The 17,853-nt window shown below is 49.8% G+C and overlaps 1 protein-coding gene across 1 annotated transcript; it reads left to right on the top strand.

Moving 5' to 3' along the window:
* The first annotated feature begins 24 nt into the window (after positions 1-24).
* Positions 25-17,795, top strand: Spryd3 (SPRY domain containing 3). The gene is made up of 11 exons (XM_038341968.2): positions 25-131; positions 2,877-3,023; positions 4,276-4,351; positions 5,426-5,550; positions 5,804-5,939; positions 7,200-7,385; positions 14,952-15,101; positions 15,438-15,495; positions 15,969-16,088; positions 16,171-16,340; positions 16,620-17,795. The coding sequence occupies exons 1-11, from the start codon at positions 109-111 to the stop codon at positions 16,752-16,754; spliced, it is 1,326 nt and encodes a 441-aa protein (XP_038197896.1). The 5' UTR covers positions 25-108; the 3' UTR covers positions 16,755-17,795.
* The last annotated feature ends 58 nt before the right edge of the window (positions 17,796-17,853 follow it).

Below are 17,853 nucleotides of genomic sequence, written 5' to 3'. Positions count from 1 at the left end.
TCAGACGGCGTGTGGGGCGGGTCTCGAGGAGCATAGGAAGGGCGGGGACCCGGATGTGTGTGGTGGCGGCGGCCGAAGAGCTACAGCGCGGAGCTGAGAGGCCTATGGATGAGGAGGACGCGGCGGCCCCGGTAGGCGGGGATCGGGGGCGGGGTCCCGGAGGCCTCGGTCTCTGCAGATCTCGAGGCGGGGGTCCTGGAAGATGGCTCCGGGCTCAGGGGCGGGGCCGGGGCGCTGGTCACTAGTGTTCCTCCCGCCGCGCACCCTCCCTCGGTGCGGGGCCTGTGGAGACCGGGCGGAGCCGCACTGACAGGTTAAGCCCGGGGGGGCCCCTGGGTCTCCTCTGAGTGACCGGCGGTGCCGATGCAGCGCCAGGACCCTGCGCGGCTGCTGCTGGTCCGGGTCGAGGCTACCGCGTTCTCAAAGATCCGAGTCTTCAAGTCTGGGGCTCTAGCCTCTGCCTGGGTTTAAGTCCTGACCCAGGGCCCAGAAGGGGAGTCCTAGTGCCGTGCCACAGGTGTCGCCTCGGCTGGAGCATGTGGTGGTCTGCAGCTCCTTCAGAACAGTCCTGATGTGCACACTGGTTTCGAACTGAGCTTAGCCTAGGTTTGCTAAGCACCTACTGTGTTGGGGGCACCGTGCCAGGTGTTTGGGGATGGGGAAGAAAAGATTTCTCCCTTCTTTTCCCACTTTTGACACTCTGGAAAATTTTATTCATTCATTCATTTATTGGCCTTGAAGGTTGTCTAAATACCAAGAGACTCCCATTCCTTTTCTCCTTCACTGTTTCCATTTTGGTGGCTGTCACCCCCTGAACTGCTGTCACACTGCAGTAGGGAATGAGGGTTAATATCAGATAAGTTTCTGTTTGTTTGTTTGTTTGTTTGTTTGTTTGGTTGGTTGGTTGGTTTTTCGAGACAGGGTTTCTCTGTAGCTTTGGGGCCTGTCCTGGAACTCACACTGTAGATCACGCTGGCCTTGAACTCACAGAGATCCTCCTTCCTCTGCCTCCTGAGTGCTGGGATTTAGGACACCACTGCCGGCTGATAGGTTCTTTTTTCTTTTGTTTGAGACAAGGCCTCACTATGTAGCCTTGGCTGGCCTGGCATACACTATGTAGACCAGACTGTTCTAGTACTCAGGGATCCATTTGCCTCCGTCTGGGATTAAAAGTGCTAGAATGATTGCCAGGCTGTAGTGGCGCATGACCTCAATCCCAGCCCTCTGGAGGCAGAAGCAGGCCAAGTTCGAGGCCGGCCTGGTCTACAGAGTGAGTGAGTTCCAGGACAGCCAAGACTAAATGAAGAAACTCTGTCTCAAAATAACAAAAAACCAACCGGGTGGTGGTGGCGCACTCCTTTAATCCCAACACTCAGGAGGCAGAGGCAGGCGGATCTCTGAGTTCGAGGCCAGCCTGGTCTACAAGAGCTAGTTCCAGGACAGGCTCTAGAAACTACAGGGAAACCCTGTCTTGAAAAACAAAAAAAAAAAAAAAAAAACAAAACCCAAAACAAAAGGTGCTGGGATTATGGGCAGGTGAGATGGCTTGGTGGTTAAGAGCACTGGCACACACCTTTCTAGCACTCGGGAGGCAGAGGTAGGCAGACCTCTGCTAGTTCGAGGCCAGCCTGGTCTACAGTGTGAGTTCCAGGACAGGGAGGACTACACAGAGAAACCCTGTCTTGACCTCCCACCCACCAGGAAAGAAAAAGCACTGGCTTCTCTCCCAGAGGTCCCAGGATTCAATTCCCAGCACCCACATGGCAGCTCACAACTGTCTGCAATTCCAGTTCCAGGGGATCTGATTCCCTCTTCTGGTCTCCGAAGGCACCAGGCATATACAGTATGCACAGACATACATGCAGGAAAACACCCATACACATAAAGATAATAAAAAAATTTTAAAAACTGCTCGGATTAAAGACAAGTACCATCATACCCAGCAAGATTTGATATGTTTTAAAATCATACTGTTTCTCGCTTAAAATGCCATAGAGGTTTCTCACTGTCCTTTTTTTTTTTTTTTTTTTTTTTTTTTTTGGTTTTTCGAGACAGGGTTTCCCTGTAGTTTCTAGCGCCTGTCCTGGAACTAGCTCTTGTAGACCAGGCTGGCCTCGAACTCACAGAGATCCGCCTGCCTCTGCCTCCCGAGTGCTGGGATTAAAGGCGTGCGCCACCACCGCCCGGCCTCACTGTCCTTGAAATAAAATTTAACTCCTGACTGGATAGTCCTTAGCCTTATTCACCTTAGTCTTATTTGCCTTCTGTCTTTCTCTACCACACACTTTTTTCTACTGCTTCTTCTTGTACTCTCATATTGCCTCCTTCCCTTCCAGCTTACATGCAGTACTTCTGAGACTGTCCCCATCCACTGTCTGTTACATCTCTGTGACTGCCACTGGCTAAAATGGCCATTTGTGCTTATTACCTGCTATGCTTCCTCATGCCCACGACATTGGAAACTCTGTGAAAACATGAATCCCATCTATTTTGCACATAGCTTTGTTCCTAGCTTCGATGACAGTGCACATGGTAAAGGTCCAATAAGTACCTGTTGACTGAGTGGCAAAGACTGGAGTTACTGAGCTGGGCGGTGGTGGCGCACGCCTTTAATCCCAGCACTCGGGAGGCAGAGGCAGGCGGATCTCTGAGTTTGAGGCCAGCCTGGTCTACAAGAGCTAGTTTCAGGACAGGCTTCAAAGCTACAGAGTAAATCCTGTCTCAAAAACAAAATAAAACAAATCAAAGACTGGAGTTACTGAGATTCAGTTAGATATCTCGTCTCAAGTTTGGGACACTGTACACATTCAAGATTGAACAGGCTGAGCTAGTCTATGCTGAGCCTACTTCCTTCTCGGTCTTTTCTGTTCTCTTAGGTTTGTTCTCATGAACAAGATGGATGACCTCAACTTGCACTACCGGTTTCTGAATTGGCGAAGGAGGATTCGGGAGATTCGAGAGGTCCGGGCCTTCCGATATCAGGAGAGGTTCAAGCATATCCTTGTGGATGGTGACACTCTGAGGTGAGTGTAGGGAAATGGTTCCACGTTGTCCTTGTCAGTCTTTTTCCAGATCTTAGCTGGGCACAGGTGTTTTAGAGAGAGCACCATGTGCTGCACTGAGGGGCATCCCAGTGGCCTCTGTGCCACTTTCTGCCTCTTGTCACTGGGTCCCTCAGGTTGTCTGGCTGTTTATTTAGTGTGTCTGTGGGATTGCTGTTGAAGGACAATGTGAGGAGGTGCTCTTGGATCAGGTGGGACCCACTGAGCCGTCTCACCAGTGGGTCTATGTTTTGTTTTGTTTTTGTGACAGGCAGGGTACCCTAAGACTAGGATCACAGGCACGTGCCACCTCAGCTATCTTGGCTCACTGTCTTCTGCTCTGTCAGGGACATGTTCTGATTGGGGAGTTCCCACGGCAGGTGTAGAAGGCTGTCAAGATCTGCCAAGACGGTGGATCTGTGTGGTCTGAGTCCCCTTCTGCCTACATTTCAAAGACTGGGGAGCGCCAGTTCTATAGGGACATAATCCCCCACTCTGTGACTCTCTAGCACTTTGGTTTGTATTTTTCTCTCTTTTGTCTTAAACATCCCCTGACTCCTTCCTGCCTGTTGGATAGTTGTCATCTAAAGGGAGAAGGAAGTAACATTATTTAGCCTGAGGGAAATAAAGCTGAAATATAAGGATGGAGAGACCCTTCCAGTCTGAAGTCCTTTGACAGAGGCAGGAAATAGTTGTTCTCTGGTTCCTCTGGGGACAGGGCTGAAGGCAAGGCTGAAGCTGCAACAAGAGAAAGGGATTGAGATTAGACAAGACTGTGGGACCCCCTAAAGTACAATTAAGGAAGGCTGTACATTTTTTTACCTCCTGAAAAGGAAGAAACTAGACTATATTGATCTACTGTGGGTTGAACCCTGGCTAGAAGTGGTGGGAAGGGTTAGGGACCTTAAGTACCTTGTGTATGTGCACACACAGAGTCCTTCCTCCCTCCCTCCCTCCTTCCCTCCCTCCCTCCGTCCTTCCTTCATTCCTACCCCCCTTCTTTCTTTTCCAAAACATGGTTTCTCTGTATAGTCCTGCTTCCCTAGACTTTACTCTATAGACCAGACTGGCCCCAAACTCAGAATTTCTCCTCCTGCAGCCTCCCAAGTGATGGGATTAAAGGTGTATACCACCATGCCTGGCTATGTGCCGATTTTCTAAAGTCTGCTGTGAGTTCTCTGTGTTTCACAAGGTTGGGCTTGCCTGCTCATAGAGTTTTTCTGTATTCCTTTAGTTACCATGGGAATTCTGGTGAAGTTGGCTGCTATGTGGCATCTCGACCCCTGACCAAGGACAGCAATTATTTTGAGGTGATGAAGCAGTGGATGGGCAAAGCTGGGGAGCTGGGGTGTGGTGATGGGGCTGCGGATGTGGGGTGAACACGTCTTGTTCCAAGGAGCTCTTCTCCTGGACTATGACCTGGCCTTTTAGATTTCCCATCAGTGTTCTTTTGGGAGAAGGGTGACGGACAGCCTGACTCGTGGTCTGAGAGACAGGTACCTTGGGTGTCACCTCCCTTGCCCTTGTGTTCTGCTGTCCCCTGGCCTACGTAGACTTTGACCCGTGTCTCACTTTCCTAGTACAGTGGTTCTCAATCATCCCAACGCTGCGACCCTTTATTACATTTCCTCATGACGTGGTGACCCCCAACCATAAAATTTCTTCATTGCTACTTTATAATTGTAATTTTGCTACTGTTATGAATTGTAATATGAATATCTGTGTTTTCCAATGCTCTTTGGTGACCCCTGTGAAAGAGTCACTTGACCTCTAAGAGGTCAGGACCCACAGGTTAAGAACTGCTGCCCTAATAGAAGCCCAGAATTGATCCTGTGCCTAACTTTATTGTTGTTGTTGTTGTTATAATTATTATAAATGCCCATGTGTGGGTGCGTGCATGTGAATGTAGTTGGTGCCCACAGAGGCTAGAAGTTAGAAGTGTCAGATTGGCAAAGAGCTGGGGTTACTGATGATTGTGAACTCCCTGATGTGGATCATGGGGGCCAAGCTCTGATCAGTATGGACTTTAAAACTTCTGAGCCAGCTCTCCAGCTCCACCCCTACTTTTTTTCCTTTTTTTTTTTGAGACAGGATCTCCCTATGTTGGCCTGAAACTCTCTGTCTCTCCATGTACACCAGACTGGTCTGGAACTATCACCTGTCTCTGCCTCTGGAGTGCTGGGATTAAGGGTGTAAGCCATCATGCCCAGCCAAGGCTCAAGAATAGTTGCCTAAATAATCACAGGAAGGAGGCCCTGCCCTTCCCTGCTCTCTCATGCAGGTCCTGTCCTCTCAGCCCCGGGTCTCTGAGCATAAACCTTTGATCCCCAGAAGTTCGCTCAGTTGTCTGTCACTGGGAACTGTGCCTGCTCTCTCCCCTTCAGGTATCCATTGTGGACAGCGGTGTTCGGGGCACCATTGCTGTGGGGCTGGTCCCTCAGTACTACAGCTTGGATCACCAGCCTGGCTGGTTGCCCGACTCCGTAGCCTACCATGCTGATGATGGCAAGTGAGTGGTTCTTTGCTGTGAAGTTGAAGTCTAGATGTGGAGGATAAGCTGCCCTGCCTCTGAGTGGTTTCTTCACTACTTCCTATCTTGGGTTTTTTTCATAATCTTAAGTACGTAAGGCACACTTGTGGGTGTGTGGGTGAGAGAGGGTGACGTGAATACCAGGACACAGGTGGATGCCACCAAGAGTGGAGAAGGTGTTGTGGAGTAGAAGCAGGTACCACAGTTCTGTCTTGTGCCTCTCTCTCCATAGGCTATACAATGGCCGAGCCAAGGGGCGCCAGTTTGGCTCAAAGTGCAATTCTGGGGACCGGATTGGCTGTGGCATTGAGCCTGTGTCCTTTGATGTGCAGACTGCCCAGATCTTCTTCACCAAAAATGGGAAACGGGTGAGTGGGAGACCCTGTCTGAGGGTTCGGTGGCTTGTTTCTGCCCGAGGATCTGTGAGAGCGACCATAGAGAGTCTGTGGCTTTGTTCCCTGTCGCCTCTTCCCTGCCCTGGGCAGCTGGAACATGATCCAGGTCCTTGGCTTAGAGGGGCAAGTAGCTACAACCAGCACGGGGAGAGATACAGGATTTGGAGGGAGGAAGAGTTTGTGAATGCAGCTAACATGGTAGTGTGTTTGCCTAGCATGCCTGAGGCTCTGAGTTCAGTTCCCAGCATTGCAGAAACAGGGTGCCTGGGGCACTCAGGAAATGGAGGCAGGAGAATCAGGAGTTCCAAGTAATTCTTGCCACGTAGTGAGTTCAAGGACAGTTTGGGTTACTTGAGGCACTATCTTTAAAAATGTTTTCTTTAGGGATGTGGCCCTGGAAAGCTACTCATATATTCCAGTAGACGACTCTACATCCTTGCACATATAGGCAACACTAAGTTGACTCAGTGGGATTAAAAAAAATAGTACAGGAAGTTAGGAGGGATACATGGTTGTGGGGGAGGTAGGGAAGAAATTGGAGGGGAGAGAATGGGGGGATGGATTTGATCAAACCTCATAATATGCATGTATGAAATTCTCAATAAAACTGTAAAAAGTGGGGTTGAAGAGCTGGCTGAGTGGTTAAGAGCACTGATTACTCTTCTAGAGGACCCAGGTTCAATTTTAAGTCCCCACATGGCAGCTCGCAGCTGTCTGTAACTCCAGTTCCAGGAAACCTATGCTGTGTCAGCTGTAGGGCCTGGTTTGAATATTTGGGGCAATATGTACTTTGGTTTTATTTTCTTTCGCTCCCTGAACCCTTTTCTCTTCAGAGGTGGTGGCTTTGGTAAGAGAGAGAAAGAAACACAACTCTTTCCCTCTCCTTCCCTACTCCCACACCGCTGGGGAAGATTGCTTCTCAAGCCAGACAAGAGGTTGCTTCCTTTGCAGCACTAGCAGGTGGGCATTGGTGCTGCTGTGGCACTCACACAGGTGTTTGCAGAGTTGCCAGTAAGTCCAGATACTGAGGCTTGACTTCTAGCTCCATGGAACTTGCTTGGCAAGGAGCACTTACCAAATGTTAAACTCTCCTAGGCCACTGTCCTTCAATCTGTGAGTGTGTGTGTGTGATAATTCTTAGTTGTATCATCTTGGAAGTGCCCTTTTGAGAACTGGATGAGCTGTGGGAAAGTGAACCACATGGCAACTTCCTCCCCTCTCCTTGTGCTGCAGGTGGGCTCCACCATCATGCCCATGTCCCCAGATGGGCTCTTCCCAGCAGTTGGTATGCATTCCCTGGGTGAGGAGGTGAGGCTGCACCTCAATGCTGAGCTGGGCCGTGAAGATGACAGCGTCATGATGGTGGACAGTTATGAAGATGAATGGGGCCGGCTGCATGACGTCAGAGTCTGTGGGACCGTAAGTAAAAGGCAGTGAGGGTAAATGGTCTGGGAAGAACACATGTGGGCATGGATACCATGCTTAGACATTGCTTAGAATGAGGAGGAAGAACAGTGTCATCTCCCAACCATTCTTTCTTTGAGACAAGGTCTCATTGTGTAGACCAGGCTGGCCTGGAAACTCACAGAGATCCACTTGCCTCTGCCTCCTGAGTGCTGGGATTAAAGGCAGGTCACTTTGCCTTGCTCTTTCTTTTCTTCTCCTTGAGGTATCTCAGGAATGTTACTTGGCCTTGAATTTGCTTTCCACTGGCTGTGGCCTCTTGAGCCTCAGTCCTGTGCTGCTGCACCTAGTAGAGAGTGCAACTTTGGAAAGTGGAAGTTTGGGTAAAATAACCTAAGGCCTTGGCAAGGCTCTTGGAGTCCAAACCTGTGTTCTGAGTGTCATTCCCTTCCTTATTTTCCCTTCATTTGGGAGCTCACATTGGTTGTTGATTCCCAGAATAAGTAGAAGCCCTGGTTTGCAGGTTTCTCTTTCTTCAGGGTTTGAGAACTGATTTGGAAGCCCACTTCTTATGCTTCCCTTTTGGCTTGATTCAACTCAGCCGGACTCTCTAGTCACAGAACTGATGAACAAATATGGAAGAAGAGTCTAGGAATTGGGTTTAGTCAGACTATCTCTCCTGAATAATGACACAGAAACTTATTAATATAGCTTAGGCTTGTTCCCAATGAGCTCTTAAAACTTAAATTTATATTAATCTATGTTCTGCCATGTGGCTCGTTACCTCTCCTTCCGTACTGTATGACTGCATCTTATTGGAGAATTTTTACTTCTCTTGATTCCTTCCTAGAGTTCTTATCTCTGCCTGGAAGTGCCCTGCCTGTCCTCCCCTGCCTAGCTGTTGACCGTTCAGCTCTTTACTAAACCAGTCAGAAGGTGCCTTGACAGAGACACATTTTCACAGTGTACAAAAAGATTGTCCCACAACAGTTGGGTTTTTGTTGTTGGTTGTGGTGGTGGTGCTGGGTATTGAACATAGAACACTGCATATGCTAAATAAGTTCTTTCCCAGTGAACTGTGTGTATCTCTAGGTCTTTATTTGTTTATTTATTTGTTATGTATACAATATTCTATCTGTGTGTATGCCTGCTGGCCAGAAGAGGGCACTAGACCTTATTACAGATGGTTGTGAGCCACCATGTGGTTGCTGGGAATTGAACTCAGGACCTTTGGAAGAGCGGGCAGTGCTCTTAACCACTGAGCCATCTCTCCAGCCCCTATCTCTAGGTCTTTTTTTTTTTTTTTTTTTTTTTTTTTGGTTTTTCGAGATAGGGTTTCCCTGTAGTTTCTAGAGCCTGTCCTGGAACTAGCTCTTGTAGACCAGGCTGGCCTCGAACTCAGAGATCCGCCTGCCTCTGCCTCCCGAGTGTTGGGATTAAAGGCGTGCGCCACCACCGCCCGGCTCTCTCTAGGTCTTTTATTATTTTGGGGGGTTAAGATCTTAACTAAGCTGCCCTGGCTGATATCTGAACTCAATCTTTAACCCAGGCAGATCTTGAACTTCGAATTTACATACCTCCACCTTCCAAGAAGTGGGGATTACAGGCTTGCATACAGGCCCAGTTTTGGGGATCTTGAATAAACTTAAGTGTTAATCTCTTCTTTGTTTTTTGTAGAAGATGACAAGACAGATGGAAGATGTCAGGGAGGACCCGAAGCCTCCCTGCTTTCAGCCCCTATCTTCAGACCTGCAGTTGCCTCTCTTTGGGGCTTGAGCTTTCCTGGGCCGTCTTGCGGCCTGCCCTCTGTGCCTCTTGCTGTGTTGGGAGTGAATGGATGCGAGTCAGGAGTCTAACTGACCTCTTGTGAGATGCTCAGTCCTTCCACTTAAAATTCCTCTCCCGCTGCCTTCCCGCCCCAGCCTGGCCTTTGGCCTTCTCACCTCAATGCAGGCTTTTTTCAAATTGTCCTGTGAGAGGAAAACAGAAGTAGTGGGGATGGAAGTGGGTTATGAGCAAGGCCTTTCCTGTGGAGCTCAAGGTAAACTGAGCTCAGAGAACATGGGAGACTGTGCACTCTCTTGCTGTTCTGATGCCCTGCTTCCCTCTGGCCCCGGGGTGTGAGGGCTGAGGTGGTTGTGAGCCAAGGCCTCAGATGCTCACCCTTGACTCATCGCTTCTTTGTTTCCCCTTTTGCTATCATTTTAACAACATCCACAGAGTTGAACTTGGGCCTGAGCCAGGGCCATGTTCCAGCTCTCATCTGTGACCTCTCCTCAGATGTTCCCTGGCATCCTTCCTCTGCCTGGACCTGTCTCCACTCCACTCCCAGCCCCTCCCAGGCATCTTTTCTAATTGAGGAGGAATCCTGTAGACATTATAAATAGTCTTTCTTCCGTCCTCCCCTCAGCGTTCTCAGTCCACTCAGGAACTTTTTTCTCTTAAGTGTAGCTTTAGAGTTTGTCTGTCTTTAAGCCCTCACACCACAGCTTAGGACTGCTGGCAGGGTAAGTTCACTGCACCATGAGTATAGGCTCCCCCACAGTGGACTCAGGCAGCTGTCTGTCTGTCTGTCTGTTTTTAGACAGTCTCATACTGTCAGTCTGCCCTGGAACTCAGGCTGGCCTTAAAATTTTGGTAATCTTCCTACCTCAGCCTCCTGAGTACTGAGGTTACTGACGCGAGCTGCCAGGTCTGGCTATGAGTCAGTCTCTTTCTCTCTCTAGTTCTTTGGTGTATCTTTTACTCATTTATTATTTAATTTATTGTGTGTGTGTGTATGTGTGCGCATGTGGAGGTCAGAAGACAAACGTGGATGGGTCTCTCCCTCTGTCATGTGGGTTCTAGGAGTTGAAGTTTGTTGGTCAGGCTTGGCAGTAAGTGCCTTTACCCCCTTAGCCGTCTCTTCAGCCCTAGGGATGAGTGAAGGACATGTCCTTTTAGGTTTGCCAACTGTCCCATCTTTCAAATGAGGATAACCTGCCCAGTTTCTTTCATCTTCTGTTCTTTTGTACCATCTACTGTATTTCTAATCAGAGCTGTGTTGTCCTGGAAGGAGAGTTCACTCCTTTAAAGATGACTAGACGACGTTTTCATTCTTTGCCCTTGTTTTTCACACTCCTTGCTGTTGGGGACCTGCCCTTGGCCCAGGCCTTCTTCAGGTATGGATGGTGGTCTCAGTAGGGTGCCCCAGAACCATGGAGGTTTGGGAAGGCCTCAAATCTGACCTAACCTAAAGTTTCTCTCAGAAGGACATAAGTGGTACTTCAGTTGGGACAGTTATTTTTTTTTTAACATTCAATTCATTCATTTGTGTGTGTGTGCACGTGTGCACATAACATGGCATGCATGTGGAGATCAAAGCTGAGTTTATAGGAATCATCTCCTTCTACCACCATGTGGGTCCTGGGGCCCAACTTGGTCATCAGGCTTGCCGGTTAGTGTCTTTCCCTGCTGAGCCGTCTTACCAGCCCAGTACACTTTCCTCATGTGCAGGACAGTTAGTGTCTACCATCCAGACACAAATTATTGGTAGGGTTATGGTAGCACAGCATGTTTCCCACAGTTTCAAACATCCTCTTGTTCTGTGAAGAGTGGTCCTAGTAAAAGTGAAGGGACTCTCTCAAATTGTCAACTAGCCAGTGAATAGGGAAAGTAGGCTCAGATAGTCATTCCTTGACCTATTCCTGTGTCCTTTTTGACAGTTTAATACTGATAGCTCCCGACTTAAGATTCTTCAATTGTGATGATGTGAGAACTGTGTACATTCAGTAGAAGCCATAGTTCAGATTATTATTATTATTATTATTATTTTTTTTTTTTGGTTTTTCGAGACAGGGTTTCTCTGTAGCTTTGGAGCCTGTCCTGGAACTAGCTCTTGTAGACCAGGCTGGCCTCGAACTCAAAGAGATCCGCCTGCCTCTGCCTCCCGAGTGCTGGGATTAAAGGTGTGCGCCACCACCACCCGGCTTATTATTATTATTTAGACAGGGCCTTACTTTGTAACCTTGTCTGGCCTGGAACTCTCTACGTATACCAGGATGGCTTTGAGTTCACAAGGATCTTCCAGCTTCAGTCTCCTGAATGCTGGGTTTAAAGGCATGTGTCACTGTACCAGGCTGTACTTCAGATTTTGAAGTTTTGAGGTAGGTCAGTGGTCAAACACTTTGTCTTGCGTGCATGAAGCCCTGAATTCATTTAATCCCTAGTACTACAAGGGAGAAAAAGATTTTGAATTTTGATCTTCTCCCAATTTATTGGGCATTGACAGCAAGCTATGGCTTCCAGTCAGTGTTCACAAGGGGACTCGCCGGCACTCTGCAGCACGCTGCATCTGTGCTCTGTTGGTCAGGTGATGGCAGTGCTCTTTCTTGTTTCTTCTTTTCCAGAGGCAGCATCTCATTAACCCAGTGTGGCCTTGAACTATATAGCTGAAGCTGACCTTGACCTAATCCTCCTGTCTCTACCTCCTGAGTGCTGGGGTTATCAGCACACCTGCTCTATATGATGGCTGGGGATTGACCCCAGGACTCCATGAATGCTAGGCAAATACTGCCACCTGAGCTACAGTTCCAGTCAACCTGCCTGCCTGCCTGCCTGCCTGCCTTTCTTGGTGTTTTGCCTGCATGTATATCTTTGTACCGTGTGTATGCCTGCTGCCTTTGGAGGTCACAAGAGGGCATGGATCCCCTGGAACTGTAGTTACAGATGGTTATGAATCAGCATGTAGTTGCTGGGAACCTAACTTTCGTCTTTTGGAGGAGCAGCAAGTGCTTTTAACCACTGAGCCCTCTCTTGAGCTCCTGTTGTAGCTCTTTTTGAGTGAGTTCTGCCAGGCAGTGGTGAGTTCTTTCCCTACTGTTTGTAGCCTCAGTTTTTCCTCCTTTTAAAGAAGTCCTAGGTTCCCTTGCCTAAGAGGGCTGAGATGTTGAAGGACTGCTGCTGCCCGGGGCCAGCAGAGTGAGGTCATGTTAGAGATGGCTGCAGGAGCCGGCTGTCTGTACATGAGACTAACCTTGTCTTCGTTCACTGTTCACGGTTCTTACATACTCCTTACAGTGGCAGTTTTGGTACAGAAAAGAAGAGGATCCTCCCTAGATCCAACTCCAGAGGAGGCTGTGTGGAGGCCTAGCTGGGAGCTTGTTCTTGATTCCCGTTTCAGCTACTTCTGGGCCCTTCATGCCTGCTCCTGTTCGGAAGAATTAGTCTCTTCTGGACAGAAGTGAGAGAGTGGGAATCAACAAGAGAAGAGAGTGTAGACAGAATTCTGATCTGCAGCTTCAGCTAAGCTCTCGGTGGGCTGCAGCCTCTGTAATGGGCATGAGTGGGGGTGGTGTGCTTGAGGCTCTCATGGAGAGGGTTCCCTCTCCCCCAGCTAAGGTGCACAGCAGGATAACTGAGGCTGGAGCTGTCTCAGGGTAGAACTCTTGACTATGGTACACAGTCCTGGGTTTGATACCCAGGACTACTAATATCCTCGTTGGCCTAAGGGTTGTTTTTTGCTCTAGTGGGAGGTATAGGCTAAAAGGTCATGTCCATTATGATTGGTAGTTAGACCATATCAGTCTCCGTTTCCTGACAGGATGTGTGTTTTCATTACCTGGCCGTGGCAGGCTCCATTGATGCCCTGATCACTTCATCTTATCTCTACTATTTTTGAAGCTACAAGTAATATTGTCCCCATTTTACTGATGAAGACATTAAGGCTTTTTTTCTTTTTTCTTTTTCTTCTTTTTGGTTTTGTTTCGCTTTTTTTTTTTTTTTTTTTTCAAGACAGGGTTTCTCTGTGTTGTAGCCCTGGCTGTCCTGGAACTCACTTTGTAGACCAGGCTGGCCTTGAACTCACTGAGATCTGCCTCCTGAGTGCTGGGATTAAAGGCATGCGCCACCACTGCCCGGCAAGGCTTTTTTTTTATTTGAGTGTACAATGAATATACGTTGTTCAAGCTTAGTAGCAACTAAGTAATACTAGGTAGGGTTTCAAACTAAGAGGCAATCAAGGCATAGACTGAAGGACCAAACCTACAGATCCTGACAACTGAGGCTCTAGAAGCCAAATCTCGAGTCCCAACATGGTACCCAGAAAAGATCTGCCAGGGAGATGACTCCCTGCTCTAAGCTGTCTATGCTGAAGGCTCAGGAGGACTTGCTGGGAGCAGGAGAAAACCTCTGATTTGGGGTGACCACCCTGAGATAGGATGGACGGTTCCACTCTTGCTCAGGGCTGGAATGTCAGTGACTGCCCCAGTGTTCTTCAGGAACCGTGGGTGTGGGTGAAGCTCCATGTCAGGGCAAGTCATCCTTATGGCCTCTTGCCCTTAGGAAGTATCCCCACCCTGTCAGTAGAACTGCAGCCACAGCCTCCTGTGGGCTTAGGCAGAGGGAATGGTTGGGCGGGTTTTTCCCAAGGATCAGGATCTGGATCAGTTGCCTTTTGGCCATGGAACTAGAGAACACCCTGTTTCCAACATAGAGGCCAATTGGATAGGATGGGTCAAAGGCAGCTGTGGGGTCCCTGATCCAGCTCTGCAGCGTTGGGTGGAGAGAGTGGATCCTAGGCTGCTTGATAGATGAGGCTAATAAACACCAAACGACCCTTCTGGCTAGGGAGAGATACTGAGCAGAGCCAGGCCAGGGAACACTCTAATGGCTACAGACAGAATACATGGTGGGTCTGGGTGTGGACCTGTGGCTCCCACGCACCTCTGGCTTTTCCCCATCTGTCCTCACTTGTCTTTAGAGTATAGGAGGGTAGACTTGGAGGATCTGGAGGTGTCCAATCTGAAGGGGGATGAGTAGACCTGGCTTCTGCAGGAGACACCCCTAGGCCTTCAAGGTGGTGTAGGATGTTAGTGTGGTGAGGCCATTTTCGTCAGGTTTGTTAGGGATTAGCGGATGAGGCCCAGGGAGTGTGCTTTCTAGAGAGTAGAAGAAAAGTCTTGAGGGGCAGTTAGGTTAGTTAAAAGGTAATTAAGGAATCCTAGGTGATGCTAGGTAGGTAAAAGAGGAGATGGGGTTGAGTCATAGCCCCATTGTTACCATGACATCTGGTAGGTAAAGCTTCCCAGATTGGGGTTGTTACCCTGTTTTATGCAGGCAAGACCATGTAGGACTGAAGGACCCCAGAACCTGTCTCTGCCTTTATACCAACTCCAGCCTGAGCACCTCTCTGACCCAGAAAGGAGTGTTCATTTCAGGGCCAAGTGGGACAGGTCTTGAGAAACCGCATCAGTCCCATCTGTGCAGAATTGGCTTCTGAGCCTGTCCCCTCCCCTCGTGTATCTGCGGTTGGCTCCTAACTCCTACATATCCCTTGCTCTCTTCCCTCTTCCAGGAAGGAAGACAGGCTTGGGTTGTCCGAGGAATGGATGTTCCAGCCTAAAGACCCCAGTGAGCTTCCCACATCCCAGTCTAACCACCTGTTTCTGCCATCCTTGGCCTCCACCTGTCTAGAATTCGGAGTCCACTTTGCCTTTAGAATCCCTTTTCATTTAGCCAGGGGCTTCTGTCAGACTCAGAAAACTGGTCCAGTATCCAGGAAAGTATCCACCTGACCTCTGCCCTCTGGCTCTTACTCCACAGCTGCTGGAATATTTGGGGAAGGGAAAGAGTATCGTGGATGTGGGACTGGCTCAGGCACGGCACCCACTCAGCACCCGTAGCCATTACTTCGAGGTGGAGATTGTGGACCCTGGAGAGAAATGCTACATCGCCCTGGGGCTGGCCAGGAAGGTGGGCTCAAATGCTGTCTTTCTCCCTGTGGGGTCAGTTTGGGGCTGTTGGGGTAGGGCCAGGAAGTGCTGGGAAACCTGGACAAGGGGTCTGTAGAGGAAAGTTGTGAGCTGAGGCAGAGCGTAGTTCTAAGGGTCTGTTTAGAGGACAGGCCTTGTGACAGAAGACAGTGTCCTAAGTGTGTCACCTTGTCTGGCCCTGAAACTGAGCCCCTTTCTATTCTCCTTGGACTGCCAGGCCATTTGAGTTGTTGCTGAGTCAGATGCCCTTTCTTCTGTTTCTGTCCCCGATCATCATGGGTGATGTCACAGACTTCCTTTTGTCTTCCTGCTGTAGGATTATCCCAAGAACAGGCACCCTGGCTGGAGCAGAGGGTCTGTGGCATACCATGCAGGTGAGCGGAAGCTACTGGTGTAGAGCTGGGGAGATGGGACACAGGGTCCCACATTCTGCAGACTCACATGTAGCTTCTCTTTTCTTTTTTCTAGGCTGCTCAGACTTTCCTTTCATCTTATTTTTTCTCTTAGTCCTGAAAGTCAAAGGCAGAGGACAGGGCAGGAGGACTGGGCCAGAGTGAACACTGCAGGCCTCTGACTTGGCTCCCTGTGCCCTTCCTGAAGATCGCTCAGATTTCCTGTAGTGTTTCCTGAGAATACTGAGCCTTGGCGCCTGGACTCCCCTCCCTCCCTTCCCAGCTTGCTCATCCACCCTAGGGACCCTGTCCTTTCTTCTGACCAGTTCAATCAAATGGACATTGTTTTCTTTTTTAAAACCTAGCGTCCTTCCTGCACCTGTCTCTGACCTTTCTGTCACCCTGAGGATTGTAGAGTCAACCCTTCAATGTGTCCTTTCCCCTCCCTCCAACAGATGATGGGAAGATCTTCCATGGCAGTGGTGTGGGGGACCCCTTTGGGCCACGCTGTTACAAAGGGGACATTATGGGCTGTGGAATCATGTTCCCCCGGGACTACATTCTGGACAGTGAGGGTGAGTGAGATTGGGCAGCAGCCAGACTGCTCAGGGCAGTGGGCGGTAGGTACCTCAGGAGCTCATGTTTCCTGTCTCCTAGGGGACAGTGATGACAGTTGTGACACAGTGATCTTGTCCCCGACTGCCCGGGCTGTCCGGAATGTCCGAAATGTCATGTACCTGCACCAGGAAGGTGAAGAGGAAGAGGAGGAAGAGGAGGAGGAAGAGGAGGAAGAGATAGAGCAGGAGCATGAGGGCAAGAAGGTGGTGGTGAGTAGGGGTTTGGGCTCACTCTGGGTCCTGGGGAGACCACTAGTGAAAACAGGACCGCCAGAGCGGGTGGGAGGGGGAGTCAAGGTCTGGAGCTGCCAGGGCTCACAGTAGCTCGAGTCCAGGCTCTATAGTTCCAGCCTATTTTCCAGGCTCAATCCGCCCTCTTGTGGTTGCTTCCCATATCAGCCCAAATGACTCCCAAAGTTGGGCTTCATGCCTGAGTATCCCCAGGGGAGATACCAGCATCCACCTTCTCCTCTCTGCCTTCACCACCAGGTTTTCTTCACCCGGAATGGCAAGATCATAGGGAAGAAGGATGCTGTTGTGCCTTCTGGAGGCTTCTTTCCAACCATTGGAATGCTCAGTTGTGGGGAGAAGGTGAAAGTTGACCTGCACCCCTTAAGTGGCTAGAGGCTTCACTGCACATCTGCCCCTTCTCCTTCTGCAGCCTCCCTCCAGTCTTCCCCAGGGTTTGCTCACCAGCAGGCCCTGAGAGGACATTACCCTGCCCCTACCAGCTCAGGGCCCAGTCAGGCTGGACCTTCTGTCCCTGGGCCTGAGCCTGAGCCTTTGGTGATAGGAATGGGCAGAGAACAGTGTTGATGTCCCCTTGCTTTAGTCAGTGGGCACCCAGATCTCCTTTTACTCACTGGACCCTGTGGAAACGGAGGTGTAAGCCTACCTGCTGTTTGGGCTGAGGGTGAAGTAGAGGCAGCCTGCCTGTCCCTATTTACCCATAGTTCCCCTGAAACCTCTTTTCATTCCGTGCCCTCATGTGAGCCAGTTGCTGCTGTCTCCCCCTGGCTGGGCTAGGGGGTCTGTCTTGGCCATCTCTCCTTTCACCGGCTGCTGTCCTAAGTCACATCTAGGGTCTCCATTGAGAGACAGCCCCGCCCCCACACTCAAGCACCACAGAAAGCCTGAGCCTGGCTCCCTACCTGCCCACACACAGACTACCCTTACTACATGTGTGAATGCGGGGCTGTGTGGTGGCATGGGACTGTAGCCCTTGCTTCTGTCTCCTTGTCTGAACTCTTCCTCAAGGCACCGCTAGCCCTGGCTCCCCAAGATGGGGCTAAGGCACTAGGCATGTATTATGTTGTGGCTGTTGCTCAGGGCCGCAGCTTGTCCCCTCCCCTCCCTTTCCTTGCCCACTTCCCGACCCTGTGCCCAGCTTGCTGCTTGTGCCAGTTGACTGTTTTTGCTTCAGTGTTTGATTCTAGAGTCTACATAGACCCCCCGCCCTGCAACCAACTCCCCCATCTTCTCCCCCCATTTCAGGGGCTCTTGGTCTCAGTTTGCACAGTGGGTAGAACTGGGGGGGGGTGCTGTTGTGCTGCTGGGGCTCCTTTGCCCCTCCTTCCAGGCCCTGCACTATGATGTATGAAATGTATGTACAGACCAGAAATGTTTATACACCCAATAAAGACGGAGTTTCCATATTTATCAGGACAGACAGAAAGGGACTCCTTTCTGGAAAGTCAGAGGGCCAGGGCGAGTCGGTAGAGAC

This window comes from Arvicola amphibius, chromosome 9 (genome assembly GCF_903992535.2).
Source record: "Arvicola amphibius chromosome 9, mArvAmp1.2, whole genome shotgun sequence".
NCBI lineage: Eukaryota > Metazoa > Chordata > Mammalia > Rodentia > Cricetidae > Arvicola > Arvicola amphibius.
This window is presented reverse-complemented; position numbering and strand designations above follow the sequence as displayed.